Genomic DNA, 27,970 nt, shown 5'->3' with positions numbered 1-27,970 from the left:
CCTTGAAGGAATTCCCGAAGGAATCCTTGAAGGAATTCCCGAAGGAATCCTTGAAGGAATTCCTGAAGGAATCCTTGAGGGAATTCCTGAAGGAATCTTTGAAGGAATTCCTGAAGGAATCTGCGAAGGAATTCCTGAAGGAATCCGCGAAGGAATCCCCAAAGGGAACTCCCAATGGAATCCCCAGAGGTAACTCCAGAGGAATTCCAAGAGTAATCTTCAAGCCTTCTATCGGGAATTTCTTCTAGATTTCCTTCAGGAATTTCTTCAGGGATTCCTTCAGAAATTTTCTCAAGGATTCCTTCAGGATTTTCTTCAGGGATTCCTTAAAGGATTTCGTCAGAAAATCCTTAAGGAATTTCTAGAATTCCTTCGAAGATTCCTTCAAGAATCCCTTCAAGGATTCCTTTAAGGATTCCTTCAGGAATTCGTTTAATAATCCTTTCAGTAATTTCTTCAAGGATTCGACCAGGAATTTCTTTAAGGATTTCTTCAGAAACTCCTTCAAGGATTTCTTAAGGAATATCTTCAAGGATTATTTCTGGAATTCCTTCAAGGATTCCTTCAAGGATTTCTTCAGAAATTCCTTTAACAATTCCTTCAGTAATTCTTTTAAGGATTGCTTCAGGAATTCCTTCAAGGATTCTATCAAGAATTCCTTCAAAGATTTCTACTAGAGTTCCTTAAAGGATTCTTTCAAGGAATTTGTTCAAGAAATCCTTCTGCAGCTCCTTGAAGAATTCCTTAAGATATTCCTTCAAGGATTTCTTCAGAAATTCTTCGAGAATTCCTTCAAAGATTCCTCCAGGAATTCATTCTTTAGAATCCTATAGGATTCTTTCAGGATTCCTTCAGGAATTCCTTCAAGGATTTCTTCAGGAATTCCTTCAAGAATTCCTTCAGGAATTCCTTCAGGAATTCCTTCAAAGACTCTTTCAGGGATTCCATCAAGGACTCGTTCAAGAATTTCTTTAAGGATTCTTGAGGAATTCTTTCAAGGATTCCGTCAAGAATTCGTTAAAGGATTCCTTCAGATATTCTTTCAAGAACTACTTCAGGAATTCCTTCAAGGATTTCTTCAGGAATTACTTCAAGGATTTCTTCAGGATTTCCTTCAAGGATTCCTTCAGGAATTCCTTCAAGGATTCCATCAGAAATCCGTGAGGGATTTCCCAGAGAAATCCTCGGAAGAATCTCTGAACAAAAGGAATACTTGAGAAAAATGCTAAAGAAATTTTTGAAGGAATTCCTGAAGGAATCATTGAAGGAATTCCTGAAGCAATCCTTGAAAGAATTCCTGAAGGAATCCTTGAAGGAATTTCTGAAGTAATCCTTGAAGGAATTCCTGAAGGAATCCTTGATGGAATTCCTGAAGGAATCCTTAAAGGAATTCCTGAAGGAATTCCTTGAAGGAATCCTTGAAGGAATCCCTGAAGAAATCCTTGAAGGAATCCCTGAAGGAATCCTTGAAGGAATCCCTGAAGGAGTCCTTGAAGGAATCCCTGAAGGAATCCTTGAAGGAATTCCAGAAGGAATCCTTGAGGGAATTCCTGAAGGAATCCTTGAAGGAATTCCCGAAGGAATCCTTGAAGGAATTCCCGAAGGAATCCTTGAAGGAATTCCTGAAGGAATCCTTGAGGGAATTCCTGAAGGAATCTTTGAAGGAATTCCTGAAGGAATCTGCGAAGGAATTCCTGAAGGAATCCGCGAAGGAATCCCCAAAGGGAACTCCCAATGGAATCCCCAGAGGTAACTCCAGAGGAATTCCAAGAGTAATCTTCAAGCCTTCTATCGGGAATTTCTTCTAGATTTCCTTCAGGAATTTCTTCAGGGATTCCTTCAGAAATTTTCTCAAGGATTCCTTCAGGATTTTCTTCAGGGATTCCTTAAAGGATTTCGTCAGAAAATCCTTAAGGAATTTCTAGAATTCCTTCGAAGATTCCTTCAAGAATCCCTTCAAGGATTCCTTTAAGGATTCCTTCAGGAATTCGTTTAATAATCCTTTCAGTAATTTCTTCAAGGATTCGACCAGGAATTTCTTTAAGGATTTCTTCAGAAACTCCTTCAAGGATTTCTTAAGGAATATCTTCAAGGATTATTTCTGGAATTCCTTCAAGGATTCCTTCAAGGATTTCTTCAGAAATTCCTTTAACAATTCCTTCAGTAATTCTTTTAAGGATTGCTTCAGGAATTCCTTCAAGGATTCTATCAAGAATTCCTTCAAAGATTTCTACTAGAGTTCCTTAAAGGATTCTTTCAAGGAATTTGTTCAAGAAATCCTTCTGCAGCTCCTTGAAGAATTCCTTAAGATATTCCTTCAAGGATTTCTTCAGGAATTCTTCGAGAATTCCTTCAAAGATTCCTCCAGGAATTCATTCTAAAGAATCCTATAGGATTCTTTCAGGATATTTCTCCAGGAATTCTTTCAAGGATTCATCCAGGAGTTGTTTCAGAGATTCCTTCAGTATTTCATTCAGGAGGAATACCTGCAGGAATTCTTTAAGGATTTTTTTAGAGAAAATCCTGGAAGGAATACCCAAAAGAATCCGTGACGGATTTCCCAAAGAAATCCTCGGAAAAATCTCTGATGAAAAGGAATACTTGAGAAAAATGCTAAAGAAATTTTTGAAGGAATTTCTGAAGGAATCCTTGAAGGAATTCCTGAAGGAATCCTTGAAGGAATTCCTGAAGGAATCCTTGAAGGAATTCCTGAAGGAATCCTTGAAGGAATTCCTGAAGGAATCCTTGAAGGAATTCCTGAAGGAATCCTTGAAGGAATTCCTGAAGGAATCCTTGAAGGAATTCCAGAAGGAATCTGCGAAGGAACTCCTGAAGGAATCCTTGAAGGAATCCTTGAAGGAATTCCTGAAGGAATCCTTGAAGGAATTCCTGAAGGAATCCTTGAAGGAATTCCTGAAGGAATCCTTGAAGGAATTCCTGAAGGAATCCTTGAAGGAATTCCTGAAGGAATCCTTGAAGGAATTCCTGAAGGAATCCTTGAAGGCATTCCTGAAGGAATCCTTGAAGGAATTCCTGAAGGAATCCTTGAAGGAATTCCTGAAGGAATCCTTGAAGGAATTCCTGAAGGAATCCTTGAAGGAATTCCTGAAGGAATCCTTGAAGGAATTCCTGAAGAAATCCTTGAAGGAATTCCTGAAGGAATCCTTGAAGGAATTCCTGAAGGAATCCTTGAAGGAATTCCTGAAGGAATCCTTGAAGGAATTCCTGAAGGAATCCTTGAAGGAATTCCTGAAGGAATACTTGAAGGAATTCCTGAAGGAATCCTTGAAGGAATTCCTGAAGGAATCCTTGAAGGAATTCCTGAAGGAATCCTTGAAGAAATTCCTGAAGGAAACCTTGAAGGAATTCCTGAAGGAAACCTTGAAGGAATTCCTGAAGGAATCCTTGAAGGAATTCCTGAAGGAATCCTTTAAGGAATTCCTGAAGGAATCCTTGAAGGAATTCCTGAAGAAATCCTTGAAGGAATTCCTGAAGAAATCCTTGAAGGAATTCCTGAAGGAATCCTTGAAGGAATTCCTGAAGGAATCCTTGAAGGAATTCCTGAAGGAATCCTTGAAGGAATTCCTGAAGGAATCCTTGAAGGAATTCCTGAAGGAATCCTTGAAGGAATTCCTGAAGGAATCCTTGAAGGAATTCCTGAAGGAATCCTTGAAGGAATTCCTGAAGGAATCCTTGAAGGAATTCCTGAAGGAATCCTTGAAGGAATTCCTGAAGGAATCCTTGAAGGAATTCCTGAAGGAATCCTTGAAGGAATTCCTGAAGGAATCCTTGAAGGAATTCCTGAAGGAATCCTTGAAGGAATTCCTGAAGGAATCCTTGAAGGAATTCCTGAAGGAATCCTTGAAGGAATTCCTGAAGGAATCCTTGAAGGAATTCCTGAAGGAATCCTTGAAGGAATTCCTGAAGGAATCCTTGAAGGAATTCCTGAAGGAATCCTTGAAGGAATTCCTGAAGGAATCCTTGAAGGAATTCCTGAAGGAATCCTTGAAGGAATTCCTGAAGGAATCCTTGAAGGAATTCCTGAAGGAATCCTTGAAGGAATTCCTGAAGGAATCCTTGAAGGAATTCCTGAAGGAAACCTTGAAGGAATTCCTGAAGGAAACCTTGAAGGAATTCCTGAAGGAATCCTTGAAGGAATTCCTGAAGGAATCCTTGAAGGAATTCCTGAAGGAATCCTTGAAGAAATTCCTGAAGGAATCCTTGAAGGAATTCCTTCAAGGATTCCTCCAGGAATTCCTCAAGGAATCCTTGAAGGAATTCCTGGAGGAATCCTTGAAGGAATTCCTGAAGGAATCCTTGAAGGAATTCCTGAAGGAATCCTTGCAGGAATCCTTGAAGGAATTCCTGAAGGAATCCTTGAAGGAATTCCTGAAGGAATCCTTGAAGGAATTCCTGAAGGAATCCTTGAAGGAATTCCTGAAGGAATCCTTGAAGGAATTCCTGAAGGAATCCTTGAAGGAATTCCTGAAGGAATCCTTGAAGGAATTCCTGAAGGAATCCTTGAAGGAATTCCTGAAGGAATCCTTTGAGGAATTCCTGAATCCTTGGAGGAATTCCTGAAGGAATCCTTGGAGGAATTCCTGAAGGAATCCTTGGAGGAATTCCTGAAGGAATCCTTGGAGGAATTTCTAAAGGAATCCTTGGATGAATGCCCTAAGGAATCCTTGGAGGAATTCCCGAAGGAATCCTGAAAGGAATTCCCGAAGGAATCCTTGGAGGGATTCCTGAAGGAATCCTTAAAGGAATACCTGAAGGGATCATTGAAGGATTTAATGAATGAATCCTTGGAAGAATTCCCGAAGGAATCATTAAAAAAAACTCATGAAGAAATACTTGAAGGAATCCTTGAAGGAATTCCTGGAAAAATCCTTGAAGGAACTGCTGAAGAAATCCTGTAAAAATCCTTGAAGGAACTCCTGAAGGAATACTTGGAGGAATCCTTGAAGGAATATTTGAAGAATTCGTTGAGAGAATTCCTGAAGGAATCCTTGATGATATTCCTAAAGAAATCTCTGAATGAAATCGAGAAAGAATCCTTGAAAGAATTCCTAAAGGAATACTTAAAGAAATTCCTGAAGGAATCTTTGAAGGAGTTCCTGAACGAAACCTTGAAGAAATACCTTATGAAATCATAAAAGGAATACCAGAAGGAATCTCTGATGAAATCCTTGAAGGAATTCCTGAAAGAGTTCTTGAAAGAATCCTTAAAGGAACTCCAGGAGCAATGTTGGAAGAATTTCTTTATATAATCCTTGAAGGTTGAAGGAATCCCTTATGGAATCCTTAAAAGAATTCATGAAGGAATTCCGGAAGGAATCACTTAAAAATTTCCCTAAAGAATCCTTGAAGGAGATCCTAAAGGAATGATTGGAAAATTCCCTAAAGGAATCCTTGAAGGAATTCCTGAAGGAATCCTTGAAGGAATTTTGGAAGCAATCTTTGAAGGAATCTTTGAAAGAGTCGTTGAAAAAATCCTTAAGGGAACTTCAGAAGCAATTGTTTGAAGGAAATTCTGATAAAATTCTTGAAGGAATTCCTGAAGAGATTTCTGAAATAATACTTGAAGGAATTTCTGAAGGAATCCTAGAAGCAATTCCTGAAGGATTCCTTGAAGGAATCCTTGAAGGAATTCCTGAAGGAATCCTTGAAGGAATTCCTGAAGGAATCCTTGAAGGAATTCCTGAAGGGAACTCTTGGAGGAATCCCCAGAGAAAACTCATGAAGAAATCCTGTGAAGGAACATCTGGAGGGATCATCAGAGGGAACTCCTGGAGGAATCCTGACAGGGAACTCCTGAGGGAATCTCCAGCGGAAACACCTGGAGGAATCCTCAGAGGAAACTCATGGAGAAATCCCTAGAGGGAACTCCTGAAGAAATTTTAAGAGGGAACTACTGGAGGAATTCCGAGAGGGAGCTCCTTGAGAAATCCCCGGAAGGAACTTTTGGAGAAATCCTCGAAGGCAATTGCTGGAGGAATCCGCGGAGGGAATTCCTAGAGTAATTTTTGGACGAAATTCTTGGTGGAATCTCCTTGGGAAACTGACGGCTGGTGGAATCTGTAATGGTAACAGAGAGAAATTCTGGTGGAATCCTCCTAGAAAAATCCCCAGATTGAACCTCTGGTGAAATCCCCAGCAGGTACTTCCTAAGGAATCCCCAGAGGGAACTCCTGGATATTCCCCAAATGATTAACGTAATGTATAAATGTTCCACCTAAAAACTCTAAAGCGAATCGAGGCAATCCAACAAAGGCGTAATTCGGTGGACTTCGTAGAATAATCTCTGGAGGAATTTTCGGAGAAAGGATTTTTTGGAGATAATGGAGAAACTCCTTAGAAAAGGACCTAAAAACTATTGGTAGATAGCTCGGACGAATCTGTAATGATCTAGTAATAAATCATAACGTCAATAGTATTCAACTTATCTTTGTTCACAATTCCAATATCCCTTGAAATAACTTCTTCATAACTACAAACAGCAGCTTAATTCTGCATCAAGCACCGAATAAATGTCCTAAATTTAGCCAGCGTTTTGCTGTTGGGTAATCTGCTGCCACGGACCACCATCGCATCGTATAATATACCAAGTTCCAGCTTCTCCACAAATCGAAGATTGAACGATTCCGTGTTGAAAACAGGAAGTGTTCTGGAAGAAAACATCATCCGTGGTTATCGTCGGTTGATTAGCGGGTAGGTCGCACAACTTACCCGGTGCAGCTGCATGCCAGTTGAAGATCCTCCGGGAATTCCGTTCTTGCTGGTGGTCGTATATTGACATGGAAACGTTCGGTCACGTCGATTTCTTTCCTTCCCCGTGAGTCCACTACTGCGAGCTTTCTGGGAGCGGTTCCTACGAGATGAATGTTCTAACTGGTTCGGAGTCATACTACTCGTAGTTGATTCCCTATCAATTGGTTCCTTTTATGGGGCCACCTTCGGAACCGAGGTCGGAACATTCGATCCGAAAAACTTCTGTAGAATCGTCACTTCCACACCATTTTTTTTTTACGATTTTGCGACAACAAAATGATAAACAAAAACAAAAAGTTTGAAAGCGATTGCTGTCAAATCCGTACAGGGTTGCCAGAAAATCATCGTTCGAGTAGAAAATTCGAGCAGTTGTATCTTGATATTCGGAATATCACGTTCGGGAAGGTGATATTGGAGGTGTCAAAAATGTATGGCTGTATCACGTTCCAGAAACATGATATTGGCCTTGTATCACCAAAACCGCTTGTATCATGATGAAAAATTGCACTCTAAGCGGTGGGTGGGTAGGTGGCAGCTATTTAGCTGATGTGGGTAGGAGGTAATATTGCGGAGGAAGAAAGCAGTAATGTGCTCTTTGCCTTTTTGATGGAGGAATTATTTTCTTCTGTCATTCACCGTTTGTACTTTTTCTTGAGTGTTTGGAAATGTGTGGTCCCTTTGGGGAACAATAATTCAAAGAAAGTTCAATAAATCAATTTATCCTCCAGGTGCGAAAGGAAAACTTTTTAGTAAATAATATTCTTCGGTGCAATCAATAAGAAGGGAACTCACTAAGCTGACGACAATTGCTCAAAGAACACTGAGATAAAGCGAGGCAGGCCAAGTCCCAGTGCGGACGTAGAGCCATAAAGAAGAAAGAAGAAGAAGCCCAAGTAACACAGAAAACATCTTTGAAAATTAAATTTGAAAAATATGTTATAATACAGTACTATAATCGTATCTGTACACATCTTGCATTGAAATCATGTTTTAACTATGTTTGGCAATAACAATCTACTGCAAATAATTATCAACCTCAGTATAAGTTAGAGTAACGTAAATTTAACGTTGATCACACAAGATTTTTGTATCACCATTTTCCTTCAATTAAAGATGTTATGTAGAAAATCCACAGCACATAATTATAACATTTGGACTCAAATATGTTACAACTACGTTATTTTTACGTATTAAAAACGACAAATGTACAAGTTTATCAGTTCGCTGTTTTTTCTCATTCACATCAATATTATTTTTGACATATCTTTTGCCTTTAAAATATAAGGTAATTCAATTAAAATACCAAATATTACAGCACTTATATTTCATGCTCTTTGATTGTTGATCCCGCTTTGAACTAGCGAAACACATTGTTATATGGATATTACCTAAAAAAAAGTTTGCGACTAAGTAACTCACTTAATGCCTGAATGGCTGGGAAGAATCAAGTCACTATTTAACTTCACTTATATGACAAGCCTCTTATCACCTAATAATCACATTATGTACTTACCCGACGGCTAAATCTTACTTCGAAGCACAATTTCAACACTATATTGACCCCAAAAATAATAGAAATCAATTTCCCCACATTAGCTCCATGAATTCCATTCTCACTTTGTTATTGTTATACTAATGTTCAAAACAGTTATCCAAAAACAAAAAATTACATCGTTGTTTTGCTATTTGGAAATGGTTGTTTAAAGTACGTTTCTAAGATGTTTTACCAATGTATTTCAAACGATTCAAGTGGTATTCGACAAATATGTTATTGAGATGTTCAACAGAAGTAATTTGAACGTTTTTTTTATGTTTTGAATTCCTCACTGTCAGTCCAGATAAATTACAGTACCTGCTAGAAAGTTTCATACTAACTTTTATATTTATAATCGTTTGCTCATCTACATGTTTTCTCCCATTAAATATTTATCTGTGATAGTTCAAACATTGGATGAAATTGAATAATTTCTTTATCCATAACGACTAAAAGTTCCACTAGTCATAAGCATTTCCAAGCTCATAATTGAAAAAAGCTTTCTAAAACTTCCTAACGGTACTGTATTTGGAAGCCACCATGTTTCAAGTCCGGAAATTTGTTGGAAAAACCTACACAAATCAGAGAGACGACAAAAACCTTCCTTCTTATTTCCAATCCGATGGGAAGCGAATGAATTTATGAAGAGTGAATATTAGACTGGGTCAAATAAGTCGATTTTTTGGAACAAAGCTTTTTCGATTCCTTTTTGCGTCCAAAACAACTGTGCAAAATTTGGGAGCGATTGGTTGCTTCCCCGTATTCCGCATTGCGATTGAAATTTGTATGGAATTTAGTATGGGAAAACGTGCTTTTTTGCATTTTTCTCATAAATTGAAATTTTTCGTCTAAAACAATCTAACTAATGACGTTGAAGTTTAGCCTAGGATATGCCGAACAACTTTTCCGAAGACTGCAAAGTGATCCGACACTTGTGAAAAAAGTTAAAACGTACAGATTGCCCGGTGGTGCTTAACGTTTAACATGTAAAGGAATAACATCAATAATAAAATCTCAATTTTTGGCCTAAGTTACCAGGCGAATAACTTTTTTCACAAGCGTCGGATCACTTCGCGGTCTTCGGCAATGTTTTTGGCATATCCTAGGCTATACTTCAACGTCATTAGTTATATGGTATTAGACAAAAGAATTGAACTTATGTGTAAAATGCAAAAAAGTACGTTTTCCCATACTAACTTCCATACAAATTTCAATCGCAATGCGGAATACGGGGACGCAACCAATCGCTTCCAAATTTTGCACAGTTGTTTTGGGCGCTAATAAAGATTGAAAAAGCTTTGTTCCGGGTTTATACGATCAAATTTAAAGTTTCTCCATACAACGTTGACCCACTCTAGTGAATATGCTTATTTCACAATACATTCTGAATGGCATATGAAATTAAGTCATGGTGACCAAACATCGAGATGATAGATTGCAAATAAAATTTTGGGCTGTAACATAATTTTAAGCCATCACCAAATAACACATAAAGGTAGACATATTTATTTACATAGTGCGTGTTCGGTAAACTTTTTTTTCTGCTAGCAACAAGTAAGTCTGTACAACGTTGCTGAGAAGTTATTCAATACTTATTTGTATGTTATATTAATGTATTGAAAAACATCTTTAGTAACAACAAAGATGTTTTATAAGCCGCCATTTTTTGCGCTTTTTCGGTGATTTAAGTGCACGAAAATACTTTTCTTATATGTGGAACGAAACATTGACGTTTGTATGAAACATGTAATATATACATTATTGTAACAAGTTGTGTTACTTGGGAGAACTCCTAAAGGAATTGTACAAGCAGTTCCCAAATGAATTACCGAAGAAATTCTAATGGATTTGCCGAAAGATTCTTTGAAGGCATTTCCAAAAGAATTTCCGAAGGGAAATTATTGAACTTTTGGGTTCTCTAGCGGTGTTGAAATTATTTTATATTCTAGACCTGCACACAAACTGAAATGAAATCAAAATTTTGGGGTGATTTCAAGGCGTTTCTGTGGACTTCAGGAGAAGTCCTGGGTTTTTTAGAGAAGTTCTGAGGGATTTTGGGAGGATTTCAGCGAATACAATTGTATGAAGAAGATTTGCAGCACTGCTGAAAATCGGGAGTCACTGCCAGCAACGCCACCACGGATGAAGGTAGAACTATTCATGATAGTGTAAATAAACCTTCATATTCGCACCAATACACTCTTACACCTTTATACAAAGGTATCACTTTAGTTCAACAGGTGGCGGTGCAGTCGGTGACGTTTGGCGTTAGCAAGGGGAAATCACAGAGTTCAATGTCTTAAGCTTGAGCTTGATTGACCGCCCGCAGTTGCTACTCCAGTATCGCCAGATCAGCTACACTCACACAAGGAAACCAATGTGATAGCTGCTTGGGACTAACAGGCATCTTCAGTGTGTGGTCTTGTATTTTTAGGCGACAATGGCGCCCTGCTGCGCAGGTTGCAGGTCTATGGGGAAGGGGAGGGAAGTGATGATTGCAATCGCTTGCCCACATCAGACCGTTGAATCCTCTGCGTCTGCACAAGGTCATGCGGATGTTGGTGTGTTGGTGGGAAATGCTTATTTTTGGCACATGGATCATGCATTGGGGCAAGGTTGCCAGGCGTAAAGCGATAGATTGTGTGAAGATTACTGTGAAGCGGCACAGTCCGCTTGGTTGCATAACTTGTAGGCGTTATATGATAGATTGACACTGTGCTGTGATGAGAGAGAAAGTAGATAGAAAGATACAAAGTAGGAGGAAAGTGACGTGCCAGGGATTGAACCCAGGACTTTCTGCATATGAATCAGAAGCGGTAGCCACTAGACCACCAAGCTCGTCTAAATCACAGAGTTCAATGTCTTCTCGATAAAGTAGTCTTCAATTTTAGAAGGGGTGTGGCTTGAACTCCAGATATTACATACACAGATCGAAAAAAGAGTGTAAAATTCTGTGACATACACAGATAAAAATAATGAGGTTTACACGTCATGTATACTTCATTTTAGTCATGTAAATTTAGTGTTATGATGGTTACATGATATATCATGTAAATTTTTATTATATGTCATGTAAACTCTCAGTCATGCTGAATTACATGACATATAATGGAAGTTTACATGATATTTCATGAACTTTACATGATATGTCATGTAAACTTCTGCGATATCCCACGCTCCAATTATGTGCATCATATGTCACAGAATTTTACACTCTTTTTTCGATCTGTGTATGATGCACATAATTGGAGCGTGAGATATCATCGAAATTTACATGACATATCATGTAACAGTCATAAAATATCATGTAAACTTCCATTATATGTCACACAGATAAAAATAATGAGATTTACACGTCATGTAAACTTCATGTTAGTCATGTAAACTTATTGTTATGATGGTTTACATGATATATCATGTAAATTTGTGTTATATGTCATGTAAACACTCAGAGTCATGCTGAATTACATGACATATAATGGAAGTTTACATGACATTTCATGACTTTTACATTATATGTCATGTAAACTTCTGCGATATCCCACGCTCCAATTATGTGCATCATATGTCACAGAATTTTACACTCTTTTTTCGATCTGTGTATGATGCACATAATTGGAGCGTGAGATATCATCGAAATTTACATGACATATCATGTAACAGTCATAAAATATCATGTAAACTTCCATTATATGTCACACAGATAAAAATAATGAGATTTACACGTCATGTAAACTTCATGTTAGTCATGTAAACTTATTGTTATGATGGTTTACATGATATATCATGTAAATTTGTGTTATATGTCATGTAAACACTCAGAGTCATGCTGAATTACATGACATATAATGGAAGTTTACATGACATTTCATGACTTTTACATTATATGTCATGTAAACTTCTGTGATATCCCACGCTCCAATTATGTGCATCATATGTCACAGAATTTTACACTCTTTTTTCGATCTGTGCATGTAACTCAGCATGATTCTGAGTTTTTACATGACATGTAACACACATTTACATGATATATCATGTAAATAATGATAACATTAAGTTTACATGATCGAAATGAAGTTTACATGACATGTAAATCTCATAATTTTTATCTGTGTAGCGTTTTAGAGGGCTTCATGAGCAGATTTCCTGATCATCCAAATTGGTGCTAATTATACTGGAGTTCTACGCTAGTTGGCTATGGAGAGAACGGCCTGTCTACGGAGAGGATCCCACCTCATAGGTATGCGGAAAACTCGGGAATCATATGCGTTTGGAAGATGGGTTCTGTGGTTCTGTTGTCCTGTGTACTGGTGTACAGATTTGAGAATCTCAACATTTCTTTATGTTCTGGTGGATAATTTTCGATTCCATGGTAAATCGGGTGACAACTCTGTCGCATGCTACCATGTAGCAGGTGACAAGCTTTCAAAAACACACAATGTCGTGCGCGGAGAATGTGGCTATGTTATTCCATTCAAAATATATGGATGATTTTCTATAAAAAAGAGCACTTTTGATTTTTTTTTTCTTGTGTTTTTGTTTACCCCATCCAGTAATATTGCATTTTGAATAAACAGTGTTTTCAAAGAAAAACGCTTATAACTATTGTACCAAATGAGATAACGACCATCTCCATGCATAAAACGATGCATTTTCATATGCCCTGTAAGTGTTTCTTGGGCGACTTTGATAGAAAACTGAAACTGTAAAAGTTACCGAAGAAAACCGGTTGTTGAACCACCCTTTGTTAATTCAGAAAATATCTCCGGATCGATCAATTTTGAAGCTACATGAAATCTCTCTTCAGCAAATATGCTCAAAATTATAAATCTACAACTTTGTCGAAAAATGTATACAGTTTTTCTTGCATATACATTAGTGTGGATTATACTTTCTTGTAAAATGTGAACCACCCTAATTTTCATTAACATTGAAAAGAAGATTTTATAAAGAACATATTTCTCTAAAAAATCATTTGAAGGCACTGAATGCAATTTTCTTTGTAAACCTGGGTCCTGGACCACTGTGTACTGTCATAAGTTTTAATGATTTCATAAAATGTTGCAGCTTTGGGTAAAGTTTGCATTATTCAGGAAAAAAATTGTATATCATGTTTACTGCCCCCACTCGCATAACAGTCCCATTTTCAAAAAGTAGGAATTGAGAAACTTGTTTCCATATAAAACTTTGAAAAATCGCCAAAAGTTGAAAAATATTTCGATCATCTCGACATTTTGACAGATTGCTTGTGTAACGGTAAAAAGTATTACAATCACTACAAAGTTGTTCAGTTTTGTGTTACGTAACACAAAAATCCATGATGGGACTGTTATGCGGGTACTTTTGATATAAGACGCTCATAACTTGGTATTTTTTTTCACACAATGACATAAAAATTCGTAATTTTTATTGTTGTTTTTGGAAGTACATCAAAAATGATGACTATTCATGACGTTAACTCAAAAGTTATGAAAAGTCAAATGGGACTGTTATGCGAGTGGGGGCAGTTTAATGCTTCGTGAAAATATGATCAGCGAGTATTTGATCAGCAATGCTTGGGCTTCTGACAGTATACAGTTTAACCGTAATACAACGAGAAATCACTAGTTACACTTGTTTATTTTATGACCCATACTCAAAAGAAGCTTTACGAGGCTTTAAACAGTAATCAAACTCAACTATTGACCGACCAACCGAATTGCAAGAGGCTGGGTGAGTGGAGCATTACATTATTCTTCTTCAAATCATCCCTAGTTATAATTGTAGATCCCATGCCCTGTACTCAAAATTCTTTTGAAAACTTTTGAGTATCTTTTTTACTTTAAAATATTCTTGACTCTACAGACTTCAGTTTTGTATAATTCCACGCTTAGTGGCAAAAACTGAAAATACATTTAGAAACGCAAACTGAAAATACATTTAGAAAACGGGGATGAATTAGCCTCGGGCTGAATTTCCCCATAATTAAGAGTTAATAGTAATAATAACATATTGAAATCGCAGGAAAATGGTCAAGTTCTTGTTTATTTTGGCGAGCTCAATCTTGTTGTGTCTACTGCCTCAAACAACACTCTATCCCCGTCTACCCGCTCGCTTCTAGTAGGTAGACAATGAATCTAATGCTACTTGAGTAGCACCATTGCCATCAGACTTGCGCATAAACGTATGCACCCCAAGTGGATGTCAACCTGGTGACGAGACGCTCCTGTGCTGGAGTCGCCACAAGGAAGTACTACGTTGTCATCGTCTTCTTGGCAAAATATTCCTCCGACGTTCAATCTAGTGGCACTCGATGCGTAAAGGGGAGAGTGTTTTAAAATGCACTAATGTTTAATGAAACTAATCATTACATTCACACATTTCCTATCATCTTTCATATCACTCCTTGGATTATATGGCAGCCTTGCATTATATTGGTGGCAAATCACGGTCGCCATATCCAGGTCCAAAATTTCTTAAGAACATCTGCCTGATATCCCGTTGGTCTTCATCAAAGAATCACTTCAAGAATGCGTCAACATCGCATAATTTCTACATGATTTTTTTTTTTAATCAAGAACATTGTCGGAGATTATCTTGGATTTTTTTTCATTCATACAAAGTTCGTTTTGTTTACTCCTCCCCACATACTGACAGACAAACAACTCGTTTGAACAAACACTCGTTGAGATCGGAAACGGCAATTTTCACAAGTGGTATGGCAATGGGTAATCCTCGGGCGACAAAGTGCACTGCATAGCAAGAAGCATTCTTGCCGGTCCGGGGCCGGAACAGCTCATTCTAGAGACGGTTCCGTCAAGGATGACACAGCTTGGAACCAAATGGAACAATTATTGAAAATCCGGACAATCTTCGAGATCATTAGATTTTCACACATCCAATCTAGGTAGATATCTCGGCGATGATGGAACGGCCACGCCATGGTGATGAGATGCAAACTAGCAGACCACCGAAGGAGAAGATGGAATGTATACACAAGTGTGTTCGAAAGCAGCAGAGTCAACCGGAAGATGAACTTTCAATGACTCATTAGGCATATTCTTATGATGGTGTTGTGATTAAATGCTAACGAAATTCCTTGCAAAACATGTACTTTGGTTTTGTTGAATGGCCACATACAACAAGTTTCATGGAACGAAAGAGACGTTGGCTTTAATTTAAAAAAAAAATGCGAACATGTTAAACTAGTTTTCAAATGTCCCACCGAAAGTCAGTAAAAAGATCTATCTTAGAACTAAGCGAAGTTCAGGAACGTTCTCAACCATCTGTTAATCCGTGCTCGGGCAATCGAAACGCTGCCAAATGGCCCGTAAGCAAAGCAATGAACCCATAAGCCAACGCACTTTTTCTTTGGATGAAATTCGCAGACAGAATGTCAACAAAAACACTCAATAGAACCCACCTCCAGCAGAGTATAGAAAGAAGATAACTTGCCGGAAGGCACTCTCTCGCTACTGCTTGGCATCAATGCAGATTATTCTTCCTACACCATCGTCCATGGCCGCTGTTCTCTGAGGATGCGATAAGATTCAACCTATGCAATACATTGTGGAGCAGCCAGCGTGGGCTTTTTTGTTCTCGTCATCGTTACTGTCTGTCGTCGGTAGTAGCGATGTTTTTTCTGTACCTACCGGTCTTGGAAGGAAGCGTGGGCTATAGGAAAAATAAGAGATCTGCAGTTTAGGTTCAATTGATGGTAAATGCTTTATCACACTACTTTTAGGGCAATTTTCAAGATAGTAAAGCCATAATTCAAGGTTTTCAAATGGCATCAACGTTTTTTTCAAATCCGATGTGTTTTAAATGTTCGAGGTTATAGCTCTACAGTTTTAATTCTGGATTGCATAAACAAATGCTCTAACAAGCATTATTTTAGCAAAGACGCATTTTAGCAAATTCCACAAAAATTCCAGTAGAATCTGAAGGAATACAAGGAAATCTCGGAAGAAGTTCCAAGAGAAATCCCGGAAGTAGTTCCCGAAGGAAATCAAGAACGGACACAGTTCCTGGAGAAACTATCCCGGAATGAACTCGTGAAGGAATACTTGAGAGGAATCCCGAAAGGTAGTTCGGACAGAAATCCCAGTAGAAACTCGTGTAGAAATTTCGGATGAAAATCGTGGAAGATTCTCGTAAGAAATTCCTGGAGGAACCTAGGAAGAAAATTCAGGAAGATGATGATTAACCTGGGCTTGTTAGGGGAATATCTGTAAATAAAAAGAAAATCGCGTTAAGTACTGTTCCATTGAATTCCACTAAGAATTTGCATCCTTTGACAGATACGTATTTCGACCTCAACTGTAAGGTCGTCTTCAGTGTCTTGTACTTGACTCGACTCAAGTACAGTCAAGTACTTGAGGAAGTGGAATTCAAAGGAACAGTACTTAACGCGATTTTCCTTTTCTTTTTATTTAAATTCAGGAAGCCCCAAAGAAACTCATGAAAAAAGGATCTCTTGAGACATCCTAGCAGGAACTGCTAATTTGTCTTCGATGATAATTCTAGAGGAATCCCAGGCAATATTACTGGAAGAGTTCTAGTAGGAACTTTTGAAATTTCATCAGGAAATGTTTCCGAGATGCCTTCCAGAGCTTCTTCTTGAATTCCTCAATTAATTTCTACTAGGATCCCTCTAGGAGTACCTCCAAGAGTTCCTCCAACAGTTCCTTTTTGTGATTCCTCTAGGACTTTCTTCTGCGACTACACCAGGAGTGCTTTCAGAAAATTTCTCTAGGAAATTCACCATATTTTTTTTCGGGATTCCTTTATAAGTTCTTTCCGACATTGCTGAAGAAATTCATTCCAGGGTTTCTTAAGGAATTTCTACCGGGTTTCCTCAAAGATTATTTCCTAAATTCCGGTAGGAATTCCTTGTGTGACTCCTTCCGGAATTTCTTCTGGATTTCTTTCATCTTTCATGACCTTCTTTTGGGGATCCTCCAGGAACACGTTCCTGGCTCCCTTCAAGCACTCGGTACAGGCCTTCTCCAAGTACTTTTTCCAGGATTTTTTTCTGGAACTCCCTCCGCTGCCCATAATTGCATAGTTGACGTAAGCGCCACTGTAGTTTTTAGCACACTTTTGAAATTTTAACAATGATGAATGAAAAGTTTATGATTTTTTTTTTCACGTTGATATCTAGCTAGTCATTGGAGCTTGTGCTCTATTGAATAAAACTGGTCACAATTATGCACATTTAATAGATATTAGCTTGTGAGTGCTGTCATTGTCAATGGTGGTTACGTCAACTATGCGATTATGGGCAGTCCGGGATTCCTCCAGCAGCAGCTCCCTCTATGGTCCTTATGGAAATCCTGCAAGAGTTGATTACGGAATTCCTTCAGAAGGTTTTATGGTATCCCTCAAGGAATTACAGAGGAAAGCTTCTTAAGAATCTCAGAAGAAACTCTTGAAATAATTCCAGAGGGAGCTTCTGAAGTACTCCTGAACAGTCTTGTTAGCGATCACAGTCTTTTTTGTCGATATTCGGCTGCCTTTGTCTGAAACATTCGCAATACCAGCGATAGAACTACTGTACGAAACAAAAATATCAAATGAATGCTCTTGACCACGATAGCGTCTTCTTGACATGGTTCGGTTTTGTCATTTCTGTCTTTTCCCATAAAGAGAGCTGCTTTTGACATATTTGTGTGTCGTACTCGATTTGACACGCTCGAATAAACTAATATTATACCAATCGAAAAGATAGAATTAGGCAAATGTCATCACGACATTAATTTTGTAGTAGGCACCATTAAGGACAAACGCCTTTAAGTCCCGCTTCAACAGTGCAGCAAAACTTCAAATGCACAAATCTCAAGAAGCAAGCTTCACACATCAGTGCATTTCATTATTCTGTTCTTGCTCACTCTTTTTTTCCTCTGTTCGGGACATAACCACTGCGACCAATATATGATCTATTGTGGTATACCCCGTGTCCTTTGTATAGTGCATGTCGTATTACTTTATCACCATTGAGAAGTTATAAAGTACTCGGTTTTGCTACAGTAATCATTTTCAACTAGTTCGCAAGGAAGGATTCTGATTGATAGGTTCCGCTTTTAACACGCTCCTTTTTCAGTCAAAATCGGATCCCTTAACGAAAAAGTCAAGAAATGATACCGATATTGACCATGCATCGGAACCCTAGTCCCTACTGCCTCAAACCAATGAATACCGAATAAAAGATTAGGATTACTAATCCATTTTTTCCTTGGTGCAAGATCCATCTCGGCCAGAACCAAACCGAGACCTATCACTTTTACCAAGGTATGAAATGTAATAAGGACCAAAGTTTTTCCTTTAATTACTAAAATGGGCTGTTCCATAGTTAGATGCAGTTAGGACTAGGGTTCGGTTTGGTAGATCTTTCGCCGCAACGCAACCCAAAAAGGTGATCTACCCACGCTACGGGCTCCGTTAAAGATCGAGCATGTTTTAAGCCCCCTCAACCATTCATCCCTCAGCACGGGTCGCCTGACACCTTGGATTGGGGTTACCTGTTTGGTGGACTTTTACCCCCGGAACAGGTGGTCCGTAGTGCTAAATAGAATATTCTAAGCCGGCAGCTACACGGCATTCTTGCTCACTCGTAACAAGCTTAAAATAAGAAGATCAGATGCGTTGGTTTTGTTTACGACGAGATTTGTGCCCTCGAAATCGTGAGTAGGTGCCAAAGTCGGCCATTGTGGCGGCCATTTTGGGATTCTAACAAGTCTGTCCTTAAGCAACATCTATCATAATAAAGAATTACTCGTTCGGGATCAAACGTGTCTTCCTTCAATTCAGAAGTGGGATGGATTACCCATTTTGTAAAACCTTTCGATCCAAATTTCAAGTTGTTGGTCTAGAATACTGAAAAAGCGTGAACATACAAATAATATAACCAAACAATCGAGTGAAATGAAGTCAATCGTTAATGGAAAAGGATCAGAGGACCATTGAAACTCTGTAAAAGAATACTGCTAAACATAACGGAACGTGGGTAGTTGAAGATGAAAGTTGAAGAAGAAATCTGAAAGCTGGAGGAGACGAAAGGAGTTGCGTGAGTATAGCTGTAACCAATACTGGTGAAGCAGCATCACAACATCGATGGCTAAGTAATCGAGTTGGAGATATTGAAGATATTGTTGGAGTCGTTGAACTGGCCGTCACATCGAGGACGATGTGTATTGTTAATATGGCCGAACTGTAGTAGGCACTTTTAAGCAATATCTATCATAATAAAGAATTACTTGTTCGGGATCAACCGTGTCTTCCTTCAATTTGATCTGTTTTTATGTTAATTGTTTTTCGTTCTAGCGCTCGTGTTGTGTGTAAGAGGTAATGGTAGCGCATTAGTGTAACAAAGCAAGCTGACACCCGACCGTAGCAACGACTGAATTAACTCCTGAATTAACTACTGGAAAAATCTTGGAATCACAATCAAATCTCATGGGAGGTTCTTGCAGATTTTCCAGACCGATTTCAATAAGATTTCCAAAGTATTTTGGAGGAAACAAAAGTTTATTCTGAGAATCCTTCCAGGATATCTCAAAAATGTCGCGTTAACCTGTATTTCCTTAAATGTTCCACTGGAATATTCCTATCATAATTTCAACCGAATCCTCAACGAAATTTCTCAACAGCAAAAAGCCAACGTGTGAGCAGCCTACCACGAAGCCAACGGTCCGTCCCTTCCTTGTTCTCTGCTGAATATGGATTTAGCTCCGGTCAATCCTCCGATATACGAGCTACATGCCGAGCCCACCGCAGGCTGTCGTGTATTATTCGCTTAACTATATCAATCTCTACTTGGTACCATACTAATTTCATGTGACTCCACCAGATATGACGTTCGAATACTCTCCGATCAACTTCTCTTAACGTCCACGATGCATGGCTGTATAAATACACCGGAAGAATCAGAGTCTTATACAACGTGAGTGATGGATTTGTTCCTTCGGGTTGGGGAGAATTTCCAAAATTATTATTCTCTACCGGAGCCAAAATATGACGAATATTTTATGGTTGTTGTGTCGACAGCGTGGAATATTATTTTACTGTTAAAGTTCAAAGTTTACTTAAAACTATTTAATGAATTCGAAAGGTACATGTTTTATATGTTTCGCAAGAGCGGTTAGACGAACCCCTGTCCAGCATACGTTAAGATTGTGTTTTATGACTTTGCATAATATGGGATGGATACTATTTACATTTAGTTCCCTTTGTGAATTTTCACGTCGGTTTCAAGCGGTCCCCGCTCTCCTTATTACACCCTCTCTAACGCAATGTTGAACCTTGCCGTAACCCTCTGCGAGATTAGAAGGCACTCGAGAGTGTCAATCAATAAGAAGGAGCTGTCGAATCGTATGAGAAATTCACGTCGCATCGCGAGAGGCGTTCACCCTGGCCGTACCCTTGGGTTGCGAATGATGAAGAACATACATCCACAACCCGAACACTCGATTTCTATCTGTCAAGCGTCGCATGAATCAGTCTAATCAGATTAGCCGGAAAACCGATTATAATCTGTCATAACTCGATTCTATTCACTAAATCGTACGCCGTCTTGAAATCAATAAACAGATGATTGATATGCAAATTGTACTCCCGAAATCTCAATTGTTTTGTCTGTCAGTAAGTTTACAAACAGCCTATCATCACCTCCCGCGCTCCCGTACTCATCGCTCTGTGGATAGACTCACACAGAGTGTTCTTCCAGTGATATAATCAGCTACCGTATCGTCTGCTGAAAAACGCTGGATGTTGAAACGTGTCGATTTCCGGTTCCTAGAGTTCGATACAGTTGCTAGCGTAACATGGGAAAAGAGCCTAAGTGCTTTTTGTAAACAAGTTGATAACCGAGCTCGAATCTTACTAGCTATACGAGACAGTGATCTGAGTCGATGTTGGGATCTCTGAAAGTTCTAACATCGATAACGTCCAAGAAGTGTTGACCGTCTACCAGTACATAGTCGATTTGGATCCACCACGTTTGCCAGATTTAGGCCACCGCTTTTCCTGAATAGCAGACACGCATGCAGCAACTTTGTACAATTCACGAGCCAAAAGGTTCAGAGTGCACGCACTACCAGCTAAGCTTACAACACTTAGCATGAGATTGGAAACTTTTGAGGACTTGAGCTATGTAGATATTAGTAAACAGCATTAGGGGTCGTCCATAAATGACGTACCTTTTAGGGGGGGGGGGGGGTTGTTTGTGATTTTGTGACGAAGTATGACGATAGGGTGGTAGGGGTTCATGATATGCTACGTAGCTTTCTACTAAGCCAATTGAAAAAAGTATTTCGTAATTAATGAAATTTTTACTTGCATTGAGTATTAGTAAATCAAAGAAAAAAAGCATGATTTCTCTTTACATTCACATTATGTAAATAACAAATAATGGACATAAATGCCGGCTTCCATTCATAATACATGCAGCTATCGGACGCAACAACAACGCAAAATGGTTTGAAATCCTGCTTAAAGAATAATGTATTGTGTACGCAGAACAATTTCAATACCGCTCAAATGCTTCTCACGACCAATAGTTTGCTGCTTACTATAAGGCATTGTACACCGTTCTTGGCATTATGGCATTATTCGAGGAGTTACTTACATAGTTTCTACAGGACTTCCTCGAAGAAATCCTACAACAATTTCTTAAGGCAAAACTGGAAGCATTTTCTCATTTTTGTGGTTTTTGATTTTTTATTAAATAACGAAGCAATATTTTCAAAATCGGTTCTCGTGCACATGTAGAGTATGGATCAAGGTATCTTCTGAATTTTTTTGAGGTGGAAAATGTTTTCCATTTTTGCAAAAACCATTTTTTTGTGAAATTTCATTAAAAAATGGTTTCTGCAAAAACGAAAAACATTTTCCACTACATAAAAAATTCAGAAGATACCTTGATCCATACTCTACATGTGCACGAAAACCGATTTTGAAAATATTGCTTCGTTATTTAATAAAAAATCCAAAACCAAAAAGTGAGGAAATGCTTCCAGTTTCGCCTTAAGGAGCTCCTCTAGCAGCTTTGTTAGGAATTTCACATGGTGTTCTGTATAGGTTTCCCCAACAGGAGAAGGACAACATTTCCACACTAATTCTCACTGGGAATCCCATAAAAAAAACTTTTGAAAACATTCCAAATAAATTTGAAGGAATCACTGAAGAAACTTCCACAAGAATTTCATAACTCTTGGAGGAATCTTGAAAAGCAATAATAGGCAAATTCCAAATGAAATCCCGTGAGGAGTTCCTAGAGCTATTTCAGATGGAACTTTTGGAGAAGTATTGAGTAAACTCCTGGAAGAATCTCAGAAGCAGCTATTTGTAGAGTCTCAGAAGGAGATCCTGGTTCAATTTCTATAGAAAACACGGAAGAAATTTTTGATGGAATCCCGAAAGGAATTTCTTAGGGAACCCCGATTTTTTGGGGAATCCCGGAAGATATCCAGATAGAACTCCTGGTGAAATCTAAGAAAGAAAATTCAGGAGGAATTCCAGAAGGAACTATGGGAAAAATCTGCGAAAAGATTCCTCGCGGAATTCTAAGAGATCCTGGAGGAATACTGGAAGGAGAGAATGGAGGGATACCAGAAAAAATCTTGGAGGAGTCCCAGGAAAAAAGTCCTGGATGAATCCTAGATGGAAGTTTTCGAGGAATCCCAGAAGATACATCCAGAAGAATCCAGGAAGAAATTCCTGAAGGAATCCGAAAAAGAATTCCTGGAGGAATCCCAGAAGCAACTCTTGGAGGAGTTTTGAAAGAATGTCGGAAGAAATTCTTACAAAAAAATCGGAATGAATATCTGATTGAATTCCGGAAGGAATTCCTGGAAGAAACCCAGAAGGAACTCCTGAAGCAATCCAGGAAAATCCTTCTTTAGGAAACCCAGAAAGAAGTTCTGATGGAATCTCAAAAGAAATTCCGGTGAAAATCCCTGAACAGATGTTCGAAGAAACTGTTGGTGGAAGAGAGGAGAAGAAAACCTTAAAAGAACTCTTGAAGGAAACCATGGATAAACTAAAAAAAACCTTAGAAAATGAAACTCTCGGAGAAATCTCAGAAGAATCTTTTGGTGGAAACTAAGAAGAAACTCCGGAAGGAATTCTTGGAGGGATATCAAAAGGAAGTGTTGTAGAAATTAAAAAGGAAGGAATTCTCAAAAATGGGAATCCCAAAAGAAGCTCCTTGAGGAATTTTATAATAAAATGCTGAAAGAATTTTATAAGAAACTCCTTCAGGGTCCCTCAAATGTCATGGTGCATTTTATTTAAATGAAACCAATTTGATATTCTTAACAGATTCCAATACAGATTAACTATATTGGAGCTTCAATTTCCTGTTCTTCGGCATCAAGCAGAACGATGGGCGGTTTATTGAGTCATTAGCTTTGGTGATAATCTCTACTGGTCTTGATGTCGGCGATGTGAACCTGGCAGTCGGCAATTTTTTCTTTCTATTGTTTTTTTTTCATAAGTATTCGTTAAACATACAAGAAAAAATTGATATCAGAACGAAGTTTCAATTTTCTTTGCGTTTTTTAAATACAAATTTTGTTAAGGTGGGGAGGGTTGTTTTACAAGCTACGTCATTTATAGGGGGTATTCGAATTTGTGATAAAATGCTACGAGGGGGAGGAGATATTAAATATCGCTTAAAAAATGCTACCTCATTTATGGACGCCCCCAGCATACACCATGGACAAAACGTATTCACGGGGAAAACAGATCTGTTATTCCTTTGATTGTTTTCATATTATTATCATTATTGCAAGCTATATCAAAATTTAAATTTATACAAATGCATTCAGCTTCCAGTGACTTCCCAATCCGGAGATATGAAACTGTTGTTGGCTTGACACTGTTTGTTAGTTGACCCAATTGCCGATAGGTCATGGGTTATGCAACACACTGACTTGTGCTAGAATAACTCAACCCTGCTGCTATTTAAAGGTCTAGTTCAGATAGCTATGGAAATCTGACATGACATGATTTTACAGCGTTGGTAATGGTGGTGCATAAATACACTACTAAATGATAACATTGATTTTGAAACAACTGAGTTACCCCTAGCTTAAACGGCGAGTTTATCCATGTCTGCTCATTTTATTATATAAAATCGATTCTATGGACAAAAACATCAGTTTGCATTATATGCATACGATCTGGTAAACGTAAAATAAGTGTCATGACAGTTTGCCTAGATGAAAAAAGGTAAAATTCTAACGATACGTCACATTTTTTCTCTTGATTACGTTCTGCCAACTAACGGAATGTAACCTAAAGGAAGCATGCAGGAAACTTCTCAGAACCCATCATCATCGATAATTAGTTGCACCGTGATCGGCGCCGAGCCCGGCGAAGAAATTTAACTTCATATGACAAGCGGCAACTTTTCCACCAATAGAGCAAATGGGATTAACTTTTCATCATATCATAATGCATCCATCCAATCCATGCATCCATCAGGGGAGTGGGGAGGGACAAAAATTAAAAGGTAACGCGGGATAATGGAGGAAAAGTTCCAGCGGAGCTCATTTTTCTCTCTACCGTTTTTCACGTCATCACACCGAAAAGTTCGAGATGCGATATGTTTGGAAGAAGAGTCACATTTTAAATGGTATTAAAAATTTAATGTCACTCACTAGCAGGAGCACTTTTCTCGCTTTCGTTGCATGCCAGGGAAGCGTAGATGAGGAGAGTCCATCATACCTACATCGACTTCTATGCATCTACTTTGTCTGCTAATAACGTTTGACAAGAACAGTGAAATCCAACTTTAACCGTTGAGAGGAATAATCTAATAATCTAATAACTCAACTCGAAACAAAACACTTCTTTTTGATACTCCACTACCAAATTAATGAGCAGTTATTCAAGCAAATCTCCCAAGACCATACAAAGCGTTTCCCCATGATTTTCACAAATAATGCCCTCTGGTTCGGGCTAAGGTTTCTGTTCGAAATATTGTCTTTTGCATCTCATTCAAGTACCTTGGTGTTCTGTATCTTTATTTGGTCTAGTGTACACACTGTCGATCAAAAGTTTAGGGTAACCCCCTCAAAGTCATTACTTTGAGTTTTTGTTCTTTGATGGAAGAATTTATATTGTGAGATATCCTACCCAAAGAGTCACGGTTACGATTGACGTTCTCATTCATCTGCCGGGCACAAGTCTCAACAACTTCCTCACTAGTGAGGCAATCTTGGTATGACTTATGGTTGCCCGCACCTCTAACATTGATTTTATTGTATCTTTTCACTAGACAATCGCCCTTATTTAGCATGAGAAGTGCCACCCGTTGCTTGACTGAAATTGTAGTTGTTCAGTTGTCCATTTGTTGTTCCGATAAAGCTTATTCTATTGCGGTCGTTATTCACGTTATACCCAGCCAACAATAATTTCTAATCAATTTATAAAACAAGACCATAACAGACCTCTTTTTTCTCTCTCCTTAATTCCAGGCGGATTTAACCTGTAAGGACACAAAACAATCAGTGGGAGCGCTGTTCACCAAAACGAACTTTCTCACATTCAAGTACGTGACCGATAACTGGGGCACGGAAACAAACGGTTTCAAAATGGTTATAACCTCCGTCAAGGATTCCAGTAAGTATTCATCAATGGGACTGATCGTCGTCTGATCATCGCCACCAATTCTTTTAACTGACGCACCTCCCTTCCTTGCTCCACACAGAGATCAACTGCGCCGACTTTCGGTGTACGCAGCCGGAGTTCTGCATATCGCAGGACCTGGTGTGCGACGGGGTGAACCACTGTGCGGACGGGTCCGATGAGGCCATCGGGTCGCTGTGCGCCGCGCCGAACGAGTACATGACGACGATCTTCGGGCTGGACCTGATGGTGCTGATATTCGTCGGCGTCGGCTGCCTGGTGGTGTGCGCGGTCATCGTCTTCCTGGCGATCTGTGTGTACCTGCGGAACTCGCGAGCGCCCAACCAACTGCACTCGTCGATACAATGTAATATACGATTGTGGATAAAGGGGATCGGTGGGGGGAAGGGGAGGATATTTCAATGGTGTCGAGATCACGGTGGTTCAGTACGTGTATACGGTGGCAGTCGAACAATTCCAGTTCAAAAACAGCAGTTAACCCATCAGCGCCCAATGACCTACTGTAAGACCAGTAACTTTTGCGATTACCTTGGAGTATGAAGCATATTGGAAGGCTAGTGTCTTCAGCCAAGGTGTTCAGTAGATCGGGGACACTCCGAAAGTGTGAAATTTACAAAATTTATATCCTAGTAGGTCTCTAGTAACTAATGAGACTAAGGGGATTTAGGGGCGTTCCAGGGGATTCTAGAGGATTTCATGGGTGTTTGCGGAGATCTCGGGTGCGTTCCAGATGTTTTAAAGGGATTACAGGGGATTTCAGGAGCGCTTCATCTGGTTTCACGAGGTTTTAGAGGCATTCCAGAGTTGTTCCATGCTGCTTTCGGGGGCGTTTGATCGGATTCCTGAGTTTTAGCGGGCTTTAGGGTTCCTTAAGGTTTAACTCTTTTGCCGTTCCTTGGGGTTTAACTCTTTTGAAGCCAGAATTTTTCCAGGTGTTACTATAGTTTTTTCTACATACTTCTGTAATTTTAATGCTCAATAGCATAGAAAGGGTAGAATATGATGCAGAATATTTTTTCTGGATATCGTAAGTCATCCAAACTGTTCTTGAATTTAGATCCTAAAGTCCACACGTGTAACGGTAACTTCTTTCATTACACAAAGCTACGTTTTGTAATCTATCATGTCCAGTAAGTCTTCTGGAAGTTCAAAAAACAGTATCAGATCAGTCGGAATATCCTAGGTCATCCAAACTGTTCTTGAGTTTACATCCTAAAGTTTACGCGTGTAACAGTAACTTCTTTCATTATACAAAGCTACGATTTGTAATCTATCATGTCCAGTAAGTTATCTGGAAGCTCAAAAGACAGTGTCAAAACAGTTGGGATATTCTAGGTCATATCATAGGTCAACTGTTCTTGAGTTTAGATCCTAAAGCCTACGCGTGTAACGGTAACTGCTTTTATTATTTAAAACTACGATTTGTTTTCCAGCATACCCAGTAAGTCTTCTGAAAGTTCAAAAGACAGTATCAGATCAGTCGGGATATCCTAGGTCATTCAAATTGTTCTTGAGTTTAGATCCTAAAGTATACGAGTGTAACGGTAGTTTCTTGTCCAGTAAATCTTCTGAATGTTCAATGGACATCATCAGATCGGCTGGGGTCATTCAAACTATTATGATGTTAAAAATCTAGCATCTACAACAATTGAAGTTTCTGTTTTGGCTATATAGAGAAGAGATATGTTTTATACCGGACGACCACTACGGCTGGTTCGACATTCAACTTGAGAGTCTTGAATGGAAACATCCTGCAAAGGTGAGGGAGGCTGGGACAACTCAGGGGCAATGATTGTTTCGTGATTAGGAATAGATGCCATAGTTGGAGACAACGCTCTAGAAAAGGTTTCACTAGTTCCGTTAGAATTCGTTGCCGTCAACTGAGGCCGAACAATGGAAGAAGATGCTCGATCGACAGCATCGTGCTGAGGCGCAGGGAGCAGATTGAAAGGAACATTCTGATTTTGTTCATTATTATGAGAATACTCGATGTGATGATCTTCAACTGCCACATCTCGAAGATCGGAACCACCA

At 38.9% G+C, this 27,970-nt stretch overlaps 1 protein-coding gene and 1 long non-coding RNA gene across 4 annotated transcripts in view; one reads left to right on the top strand and one right to left on the bottom strand.

The window, feature by feature from the left end:
- Positions 1-27,970, top strand: part of LOC109621471 (uncharacterized) — a 337,341-nt gene that overhangs the window by 268,174 nt on the left and 41,197 nt on the right. For all 3 annotated transcript variants that reach the window (XM_062856491.1, XM_062856490.1, XM_062856492.1), the window contains exons 4-5: positions 25,765-25,909; positions 25,998-26,282. In XM_062856491.1, coding sequence (XP_062712475.1) covers positions 25,765-25,909; positions 25,998-26,282 — 430 coding nt within the window. The remainder of the gene's footprint in view (positions 1-25,764; positions 25,910-25,997; positions 26,283-27,970) is intronic.
- LOC109410797 (uncharacterized) lies at positions 6,342-8,548 on the bottom strand. Its single transcript, XR_009998709.1, has 2 exons — positions 6,730-8,548; positions 6,342-6,667 (listed from the first exon to the last, which is right to left on the bottom strand). It is a non-coding gene; the product is annotated as an uncharacterized LOC109410797 (long non-coding RNA).

The sequence above is a fragment of the Aedes albopictus genome, chromosome 3 (assembly GCF_035046485.1).
Source record: "Aedes albopictus strain Foshan chromosome 3, AalbF5, whole genome shotgun sequence".
In the NCBI taxonomy this organism is placed as follows: domain Eukaryota; kingdom Metazoa; phylum Arthropoda; class Insecta; order Diptera; family Culicidae; genus Aedes; species Aedes albopictus.
This window is presented reverse-complemented; position numbering and strand designations above follow the sequence as displayed.